This window comes from Scardinius erythrophthalmus, assembly GCF_964197995.2.
Source record: "Scardinius erythrophthalmus genome assembly, chromosome: 2".
Lineage (NCBI taxonomy): Eukaryota > Metazoa > Chordata > Actinopteri > Cypriniformes > Leuciscidae > Scardinius > Scardinius erythrophthalmus.
In genome coordinates, this window is record NC_138222.1 from 5,641,695 (window position 1) to 5,652,482 (window position 10,788).

Consider the following 10,788-nt stretch of genomic DNA (forward strand, 5'->3'; position numbering starts at 1 on the left):
AAATTCATTACATTTAGCCTAAATAAAAAATAAGCAGTGAAGCGATTTTATTTCAAAATATTATTAATAAATAGGTCCATAGTAAATAAATTGATCCAGTTCATCCGCCGAAACAGTTCTATTTCTAAAAATTAATTTAGGCTAAATTATTTAATTTTCACTTTGCAATTTCATCGATTACGCTTTTAGTCATTAAACCATGTTTGTAGAAAATGCTTGAATGTTTTTAAAAATAAATAAATAAACATTAACAAAGATTGTCGATTTGCCATTGATAGTCCATTTTCACAAGTGAAAAGATTCACAAGTGGAAAAAGTCCTTAACCAATGTTGTTAACTTTCTTATTAATAATAACAATATATAGGCCTATTGTTAAACGTTTTGTTTTTTAAAGATAGCTAGGCTATAATTTTTCATCAAACGCAGTTCGAAAGTAGAACTCTTATGCACACTAACTCGAAATGTCTTTCTGAAATATAAGGAAGATTATTTTAAAATAAAGCGTTATGCATTAAAGATGCATCCTAAAAAAAAATAACATGGTGCATTTTGATGATTTGTTCAGTCTTCATCGTCTGTTGGATGTCCAGCGGGGTGTGTTAGGCTACCCTGTTCTCAGAACTGCCAAAGAGGGGAAATGCCTATCGATCGATCTGATAAGAGGACAATTTAAAGGCCAGTCGCAGAGCATTGCGCCAAAACAGAGCAATACAAAGGAGATAGAGTGTGCAGGCTTCATATGCAGAACAAGACTATTGCAGATAACTCGTAATATAATGCTCCTCTTACTCGTTGTCACTGTGTGTGGAAGCAGCATCGGCGTGGAGAGCCTCCCGTTGCCCGACTCGGGCCCACATCTGGCGAATGACTGGGGAGAAGCGGTCCGGTTCCGACATCTGTACGCGGCCCGACGAGGTTTACATCTGCAGATCCACACAGATGGAGACATCAGCGGATCGCGCACGCAGAGCTCGGACAGTAAGTCACAGCACAGCAGATCACTGACGCTTCACCTATAGTCGGAGTCAACGACAAATGAGGATGTCCGAGATGACAGAGAAGAGAAATCTTTTTAAAAACAATATTTAAAACACGTGCGTTGATTTATTTTGAAGTATATATATATTTTTTAATTATGTTGATTTCCATAATAATAATAATAATAATAATAATAATAATAATAAAAAAAAACATGCTACATAGTTCGAAATGTCAAGTGGTGCAACCATCACATCCAAAAACACACTTTTTCAACGTAAACAGTAGGCTATATTAAATATTAGTTGCACACTGGACAAAAAATATTAAAAAAGTAATGGCAACATGTTATTACATTGCTTTAAATCATCAATATAAGTTAAGCAATTTCAACGTTTTTAATGAGTTATACAAGATAAAAAAAAAAAAAATGTAATTTAAGTTAAAATGTCTTAAACTACCAAATTGATTGTACTTAAAAATTTAAGGCAGCAACTATAAAAGTTATATATAATATATGAACTATATTATATTCCGTCATGATCTTTTACGGTTAGTCCATTTGACCTGAACAAAATATATATGTGATATTAAAATCACATTTATTTTCAGCCATTCAATATGTTTTTTTCTTCTTTATTACATCTGTCATCTGTGCATACGTTTCACTTTAAACTTTAAACAAAAACATCAAAATGACTGGAGTTTAAGTCATAGAAAAGGTGTTCTCAAGTATTATGAATTGCATTTATTATTTTTTTTAGGCAAAAAATAAATAAATAAAAAATAAATAAATAATAGTGAATAATTTTCACTAATAGATGTCATGCATTATTATATAAAAATATATATATATAATAATTTTTGCAACATGCACTTTGCATTTTCTGTATTTGATGCAAATATCACCATTGCACCTGCAACTTCAATTCATATCGCCTATTCATGTCAAATATCTGTGAGCTGACCTGTAATGTGTAAAATCAGATTTTCAGCTAAAATATATACATTTTTACTTTTATTGCATTCTATAAAAAATGGTATATTGTTTCCTAGGTTTGGTTGAGATAAGTCCGGTGGACACAGGCAGCGTTGCCATTAAAGGAGTTGCAAGCTCCCGATTTCTCTGCATGGACAGAAGAGGGAAACTGTATGGATCGGTAGGTCTGACAATCAGAAGTAATTAAGATGTATAATAAAGATGTGCAAGTAAGCTTCTTTATTTGAATATCTATTGAACAAGCTATTTGAACCCTGGTTGGCGGGTTTAGGGGCCGTTCACACAGAACCACTGCAACATTTCCATTGTTCTTCAATAAACATGCGCTAGACGGACGCATTTAACCATTGTGCTTTTGCAGCATCTCGCGCACGACACGCAAACAAGTTCAGCTTTTAAGCTTTCTGTGTGAACTTGCCCTAAGGTTGTTGATTTTGCTTAGTTTTTTGACACGCTTGTGCACTTACAGAATAGCGTTATTGGAACCTAATAGGCTACTAATAGTAGGCTTATAGCTAAAAGAAAATACTTTTACAATTTCCTTCACAAAATTGCTTCAGAGTGCACGATTTTGATTCCTGACCACAAGATTATATCCACTAGTTCAAAAGCAGTAGAGTTGAGGTAGAATGTGTAGACAGAGGTCAACTGAGGCGACATGACTTTAGAACAGTGATGTGCATATTGCAATAATTTTATTCTTAGAGAGTGCAACATTGGCACTCCGCCACCAATCATAATAATTCGTCAGAGACAGATAACCTTGTTGTGCTAAAGGTCACCTCACGATATCCTCTATGACTGAGGAAGTGTAGACAAGCCGATTTCGCCACAGACATCTAGCTCTGTTGACATTATGTTCTGGTCATGGGTCATTCCTCCCATCTGACGTTAAAACCCAAGAACATTATAGAGCAGGACCAACAGTGGCGAACACTGTCCATCATGCATATAGCCAAACTCCAAAATGAATATGAGTTATGAGTAAATATCTTGGTTATGTCCTTCTCTATTAAATACTGAACGTATGTGTAATACGTGCATAGTCGAAATGATCAGAAATTATAAATTGTGCAAAGTATGGTTGACTTTGCATTTTACTTGATTGACCAGAACATACAAAAAATGATTCTGTCCAAATAGACTGATTTGACTGGTGTCATTGCAGCAACCTTTGCCCATGGCGGGGTATGTTTGCATAGCTAAAACCTCATTGAAAAGAAACAGCAATAACAACCTTGGCCTCTCCATGTGGTGCAAACAGCTATCAATAAACCTTAAAACACTCGCAGGGCAGGGCAGGGCCATGGCACATCCATATTGTGATTATATGCACACAAAAACTGCTCGGTTTTCATGTTTTTGCCGTTTCTTTTGATTGCAGCACACTTACTCTAAGGAGGACTGCTCTTTTCTGGAACGCATCCAGCCAGACGGCTACAACATCTACATCTCGTGCAGCTATGGAGTCCTTGTGAATTTGGCTAAGTTGCACAGTAACGACGGGACTGCAGCATCCCAGTTTCTGCCCATGGTGAGCACACTTTCTCAGGAACCCACCGAACACCACTCGGGGGAACAGCGCTCTCCTGTCGGCCCCGGACAGGACCATCAGTTAGGTCTTCACATAGACAGTATGGACCCTTTTGGAAAGTTATCTCAGATTGTGATCCAAAGCCCCAGTTTCAACAAAAGATGAGGAGTGAATAATGACCTGTGGATGTTCTAAGGGAACGACCCTGAGGTCGAGGAGCAGAATCAGTCCTGTCGTGAACCAGAGCACAGGGCCAGACTTTCAGAAAGAGCTGGAAAGTCCAGGAAAAAGAAAACTGCACACTGGACACTGGAAAAAATGTAGTGACACAAACAACAAGAAAATCACTCCAAGTGTTAATGGTGCCTCACCTGCAGCATGAAGTTATTTATTTTTCTAGTTTTGTTTGTGATGACCTTGCTCTCTAATTATTGTTTAAAAAAATTATAGTTAACACATGCACTGTACAAAATATTTTATATCTTTTTTTATTCTTTTTTATACAGTTATTCCGAAAGATTACATTCTACAATTTATATAAGCAAGGATAATATCTAAATTACTTTGAAATCTAATTGCTTATGCTAAATGTGGTTAAATGGTTGAAGAGTGAAGTGTGAAAATGGACAGAAGGGTAACACTTTATTTTACAGTGTCCTTATTACATTTGTTACGTGCACTTATATAGTAATAAGAGTAAATTATGCATAATTACATGCAACTAATCCTCAACCAAATCCTAATCCTACCCTAACCCTATAGTTGCTTAATATTACTCAGTACTTAAATATATAATTACACTATAACAATGGCACCTTAAAATAAAGTATAACCGACAGAAGTTTTTAATTCTTAAATATAAGCATTATCTCTTCCTCTTTCATTAGCAAGACTTAAAATGTATATTTTTTTTTATACTGTTGAGACTGCATGATATTGCAAGGCAGGGTACTTCCACAAAATACTGATGAATATTGTAAAGATTTGTGGGCCTGAGAAACAGCAGAATATATTCCCACGTGTCCTTGCATGATGCCCTTGAATAACTTGTGTACTATATTCGCAGAAAGGTTTTTGTAACGTTGTGGCTCCATCTACTGGCAAAGAAGTGATTTGCATTTTGAGATAATGGTGTTAAAGGGTTATTAGTTCACCATAAAATTAACATTTTGCCATGTTCCAAACCTGTATGAGTTTCTTTCTTCTGATGAACATTAAAGAAGAAGATGTTTTGAAGAATGTCGGTAACCAAACAGTTTTTGGACCCCATTGACTTCCATAGTTTTCCTTCAGTCAATGGGGACGAACAACTGTTTGGTTACCAGCATTCTTCAAAACATCTTCTTTTATATTACACACAGGAAAGAAACTTATAGAGGTTTGAAACAACAAAAGGGTGAGGAAATGATGACAGCATTTTCTTTTTTGGGTGAATCCCTTTAAATGTAATTTAGACAAAAATGCCTTATTCAACTACTCAATCTCACACATGCAGAGCCCATAGAGAAGAGAAAACACGAGAGACGGCCTGCAGAGAAATACTTGTCACAAAAGAGATACCCCGATAAGAAATGCAACAGTGATTTCAGTGTAAAGTAACTAACTCTCCTATTATAACTCTCTGTATACTGTAATGTCAGATTTGGCCCCATTGCTTATCACTAGGCTATATAATGTAGTGCAAGTGCACAAACTACATGCATTAATGACTTGAATTGTTTTAGAAGTAAGTGCTTGTATTTTTTTATTGTAGGTTAACCTAATTTTTTTTGCTGTACTGCTAAAATACTTACCAGAACATGTGCTTTTTTTTTGTTTGTCATGTAATGTCTTTATCTATCTACAAACAAAATAAAAGAAAATGTACATAAATAATTCACATTTTCCATAATTAATTGTTGTAGACTATAGGAGCAATGCCAGGTTCAGTTTAAAACACTCATTTGAACATGCAAAAATAGATTTTTAAGCCTACATTTAAGTGAAATATGCTGACATATTTTATAATCTTGATTGTTTTCAGATATTTTTACTGTATGCATGTGCACAGGGCCTAAAATTAACACTCGCCAAGCGACAAATGAAAAAGCGGTGTTGGCGAATATATAAAAAGATGTCAATTGCTAGTTGGATGGTAATGCAATGTTGGACACATTGAACGGTTAAGCAAGTGCTGCATCATCACAAAGTTTAAGCCTTGCCTTAAATATATAAGCGCAAGAAGATGCAAAAGTAAACTCAATTCGATCCTCACACACTGCAAACATCCAAATAATAACAGCATGCTAATAATCCTGCACTGTGCCATTAATGTTAATCAAACAACAAAAGAAAAAGAGAAATCACTCACTGCTCGTCTGAATAACTTTTTAAACTTTAATAAGGATTATGTTTAATTTAACAGTGAAGATTAAGCAATGTTATTTTACATTTGATTAGCCTACTCTGAAAACTACCGTTAGACCTTTCCTGAAAGCACAGTTTATTTCAGTTTTATCTTTGTTCTGTTGTATTTGTTTGTGCTGTTACTGTTTATTTCTCTTTAATAATGTTTCAAACTAGGCTAGTTTTAGCTGTGGTATCGAAACTGAAATAGAGAATTGTGACTTTTCACTGATATCAAAAATGTAGCTGTCATATGTTTCATGGTCGGTAAAACATATTAATGGTCGGTAATAAATATATAAGTCGCCGGCCCTTCAAAAAGTTAGTTTTAGGCCCTGATATCTATGCATTATAAGTGGCAGTGCTATGGTTTTGTGACTTAAATATGCTGTAATCATTTTCACAGTGGTGTCAGATAAACAGTAGGCCTATACACTGTCCCATAATTAATAAAGTTAAATATGAGACCACATTTGTATATCTTTCCTAAAATTATGATCCCTCAACAACTGATTTCCTGAACTAGCATGCTAGCATGTCCCAAAAAAAAACATTAAATTGAAGAACTCAAATGACTAATTAAAACATTAACAGTTCATTTTCATGATAAGACAAGAATACTATTACTTTTCATTTATAACCAATGCGACATCTCACTTTTATTTTTTATCAAGCATAAACATTATGATATGAACATTGGTTTAGTTTCGATTCCCTTCCAGAAGACGGCGCCGTAGTTCAGTCACATCAATACCAATATCCGGGCAACTGGAACGAAGAAGAAGAAGAGAGATTCCGTCAGGAAAGACTTCGGGAGAGATAACCAAATCGAAAAAATGGCTTTTGTGTCCAGTGGTGATGATTTATTTGACCCCATTGTCATGGCCGATAACAGGTAAAACCAACGATAAACAGAAACAACTGCTGGGTCACGTGACGGTGTCTTCGTTTCTCTCAGTGTGTCAGTGGGTTTAGTTCAGTCAGTGACTGTCAATGTAAATGTTTTTAAATGTGTTCAGGCTCATAAATGCTCTCTTGTTTTAGGTTTCATGTTGAAGGTTATCAGGAAGGGTTTGAGGAGGGAACTCGACAGGGAACCATCGAGGGTCGAAACCACGGGCGGCTGCACGGAGCCAAACTCAGTGCTGAGGTGAAGGATGGACTAATACACACACATGATGGCATATTCAGTGGCTTTACATTGAAGAAATATCACCTTTAGGACGCTAGCAATAAATCTCTTTACAGGATTCACATCTATTCAGTGTTCATATTGATTGACTCTTCTGGAAAAGCAGTGTCAGGGTTTTCTCTTGTGTTTTTATTACAATGGCCTTTGAACAGGCAGTTGACATCAGTGACTGACAGCAGTGATTCATCTAAAACTGTTAACATCATTTATATAGTTGTTATTATTATGGATTTTAATTTCCTTTTCCTCTTTTCTTATTTCATAATTCATGGAATTTATTGAGAAACATCAAAAATATCTAAAAATATCAGGTTTTTTTTCAATAAGTCTCTTGAGCTCACCAAGGCTGCATTAATGTGATGACGAATACAGTTAAAATTGTATAATTAATATATTTTAAAATGTAATTTATTCCTGAATTTTCAGCACCATTACTCCAGTCTTTAGGATCCTTCAGAAATCATTCTAATATGCTAATTTGATGCTCAAGAAACATTTCTGATTATTATCAATGCTGAAAACTGTTTTTGCTGCACAATATTTTTGACCGTGATAGACTACAATTCAAAAGTTTGGGGTAAGTACAATTAAAAATAAATACATAACTTTTATTCAACAAGGATGCATGAAATTATTAAGACCAAATGTGACAGTAGAGCAATTTATAATGTTACAAATGGTTTTCAAATTCTTTTGAAATGTTTATTCATCAAAGAATCCTGAAAAAAAAACATGCTTCCACAAAAATATTAAGCAATAAGAACTGTTTTAATAGATAACTGATCATAATAAAACTGCCCTTATTAATGATCAAGAACCAATAATAATTGAGCAGCAAATCAGCATATTAGACTGATTTCTGAAGGATCATGTGATACTGAAGAAAGTTATTTTAAATTGTAATAATATTTCACAATATTACTGTATTTAATCATCAAATGCAGCCTTGGTGTGTAGAAGAAAATCTTAATTATTCCAAACTTTTGACTGTTACTGTCTATTGCATTAAAAGTGTGTGCAGAGCATGGAACAAATACAGTTTTATACATCACATTTTTATGCAAACTTTATTAAACTTTTGTTACTGTGAAAAGGTAAATGCATTAAATGTCCTATTTTTCCAGGTGTCTTTTTATAATGGATTTGCTCTTGCATGGAAATGTCTCCTTGAAAATAACAGTGATGTTAAAGCGAGGTATGTTCTGCAACACATAACAAAGGAAACGAAGCAAATGATTCATCTGCCTGCTAACTTCCAGAGTTTCTCCTAGGAAAAGGCTGAAAGCTATGGAGTCTTTGATCGGAGTGATCCAGAACTTCCCATACGGAGACCCTCAGTATGAGAAACTTCAAGAGGACATGGAAAGAGTGCGTGCCAAATTTAGACAGGTAATCTCTTTAACCATATCGCACTTTCTTTTTGTTTTTCAAAGTACGAATATATACACACTACTGTTCAAAAGTTTGGGGTCAGTAAGATTTTTAATGTTTTTAAAAGAAGTCTCTTCTGCTCACCAAGGCTGCATTTATTTGTTAAAAAATACAAACAAAAACAGTCTTATTGTGAAATATTATTACAATTTAAAACCTCTGTTTTTTATGTGTATATATATTTAAGTGTAATTTATTCCTGTGATCAAAGCTGAATTTTCAGCATCATTACTCCAGTCTTCAGTGTCACATGATCCTTCAGAAATTATTCTAATATGATGATTTGATGCTCAAGAAACATTTATGATTATCAATGTTGAAAACAGTTTTTTATATTTTCATTTCATGATGCTATGATGAATAGAAAGTTCAAAAGAACAGCATTTATCTGAAATCTAAAGCTTTTGTAACATTAAACACTACCGTTCAAAAGTTTGGGGTCAGCAAGAATTTTAACCTGATCAAAAGTTACAGTACCTAAGAATTTTTAAACTGATCAAAAGTTACAGTAAAGACATTTATAATGTTAGAAAATATTCTATTTTAAATAAATGCTGTTCTTTTGAACTTTCTATTCATCAAAGAATTTTGAAAAAAATTTGTACATGACTGTTTTCAACATTGATAATAATAATGAATGTTTCTTGAGCATCAAATCATCATATTAGAGTGATTTGTGAAGGATCATGTGACACTGAAGACTGGAGTAATGATGCTGAACATTCAGCTTTGATCACAGGAATAAATTACACTTTAAAATATATTAAAATAGAAAGCAGTCATTTTAAATTGTCACAATATTTCACAATATTACTGTTTTTTGGTTATTGTTTTTTTATCAAATAAATGCAGCCTTGGTGAGCAGAAGAGACTTCTTTTAAAAACATTAAAATTCTTACTGACCCCAAACTTTTGAACGGTAGTGTATATTATATATATATATATATAAATATATATATATAAATATATATATATATATATATATATATTATTTTATTTATTTTTTTTACATTGTATTCATTAAAATGACATCTACCTAACACATCTCACCTCTACAGGTGTGCTCTTTACTGAACGTGTCAACAGACTTTAAAGAATATGTGCGTGGATCATCAGGAATGTCTTTCTGAGACTCCAGGAGTCTTCCAGCAGTCGATGCAAACTCATGATGCTCATCAGCAGACGCCGCCGCTCGAGATGAGGCGCTTTTTGGTGTTCACATGCAGTGTGTACAGGTGTGGACCGTCATCACTCTCTCTGGAGTCGTACGGCAGTTCGTAATACAACACTCAGTGGTCGAGTTTGAGTGGTATTCTTAGGGGTTTGGTGGTTTTAAAGTGAGATATAAAGGGTGAAATGGCAATGACAGTCAATCTCGTATACAAGTCAAACCAAAGTCACTGTCTTTATACGAATATTCCATCTTGCAAAATGATTTTTAATGATTTTTAACCCTTCCAGTGTGCAGCAGAATGACTTTAATTTGTATACATCTTTAATGGACAGTGCTGTTGAAAGAACTCCATCTTGTGGTGAAATTGGAGAATTGCTCTTGCAGTTTTGTGGCTCCGCCTGCTGGTGAACTGCCAGTACAGTAGGATTGTCACTTTTGAATTAGAATGATAAATGTAGCACAGACAGTTTTTGATGGAGATGCTGTACAAGTTTTGACTTGAAAGGCTTATTATTAGGGAACAATAATTAGGAACAATTAGTTTTATCTTTAAAGGAAATGTTTTCTTTTTTTGTATAATTGTGTTAAATGATTTTGAATGGAAAGACAATAAAGTTAAAAAATAAATAAAATATAAGTTAAGAATGATCCACATTTGTTTCTTATTTGGTTGTATAGCTGTCTAGATATGATCCTTATATTTTATTGATAATAATAATATATTTTACAAATTATTATTACTGTTGTTATCAATACTTGTTAATGTTACATGTTGTTGGTCCTTTATTAGTTAAACTTTTCTGACCTATTTTATTAGGTCTCCTTTAGACATTTTAATATCTTTTTGAAGGTCATATAATTAAGAGCTGCTGGATTAGAGTGATTTAATATTACAAACACATCTGCTATTTGCAGAAATCTTAGGCACACCAAGGACGATAACTACAATGATAAAGAAATAGTTTTAAAGTCCACCTGTAGTCAATAATTTTATCTCTTAAACTCATCTTTGATCACCAAAATGACATAAAAAAAAAAATCCTTGAAAAAAAATGTCTTCATGCCTTAAAATATCTTGAATGTAACTCGACAC

At 33.8% G+C, this 10,788-nt stretch overlaps 2 protein-coding genes across 3 annotated transcripts; both read left to right on the forward strand.

The window, feature by feature from the left end:
* Positions 1 to 777: 777 nt before the first annotated feature.
* On the forward strand, positions 778 to 3,678 carry fgf19 (fibroblast growth factor 19; the record flags this gene model as incomplete). The annotated part of the gene is made up of 3 exons (XM_081358779.1): positions 778 to 979; positions 2,036 to 2,139; positions 3,364 to 3,678. 3 exons carry the CDS (start codon positions 778 to 780, stop codon positions 3,676 to 3,678), a joined length of 621 nt encoding a protein of 206 aa, XP_081214905.1.
* Positions 3,679 to 6,602: 2,924 nt separating this feature from the next.
* On the forward strand, positions 6,603 to 10,345 carry lto1 (LTO1 maturation factor of ABCE1). Of its 2 annotated transcripts, XM_081350512.1 has the most exons (5): positions 6,603 to 6,793; positions 6,943 to 7,048; positions 8,215 to 8,285; positions 8,362 to 8,479; positions 9,580 to 10,345. In XM_081350512.1, the coding sequence occupies exons 1-5, from the start codon at positions 6,735 to 6,737 to the stop codon at positions 9,649 to 9,651; spliced, it is 426 nt and encodes a 141-aa protein (XP_081206638.1). In that variant the 5' UTR covers positions 6,603 to 6,734; the 3' UTR covers positions 9,652 to 10,345. The 2 variants fall into 2 exon arrangements, with proteins under 2 accessions (XP_081206638.1, XP_081206639.1); XM_081350513.1 differs by lacking the exon at positions 8,215 to 8,285 and having other exon boundaries at positions 6,675 to 6,793; positions 8,350 to 8,479; positions 9,580 to 10,312.
* Positions 10,346 to 10,788: the final 443 nt, after the last annotated feature.

Coding starts and splice junctions, on each gene's coding strand:
- lto1 (XM_081350512.1), top strand. CDS start 6,735: ATGGCTTTTGTGTCCAGTGGTGATGATTTATTTGACCCCATTGTCATG. Junction 6,794..6,942: donor ATTGTCATGGCCGATAACAG/GTAAAACCAACG, acceptor CTCTTGTTTTAG/GTTTCATGTTGAAGGTTATC. Junction 8,480..9,579: donor TGCGTGCCAAATTTAGACAG/GTAATCTCTTTA, acceptor TCACCTCTACAG/GTGTGCTCTTTACTGAACGT.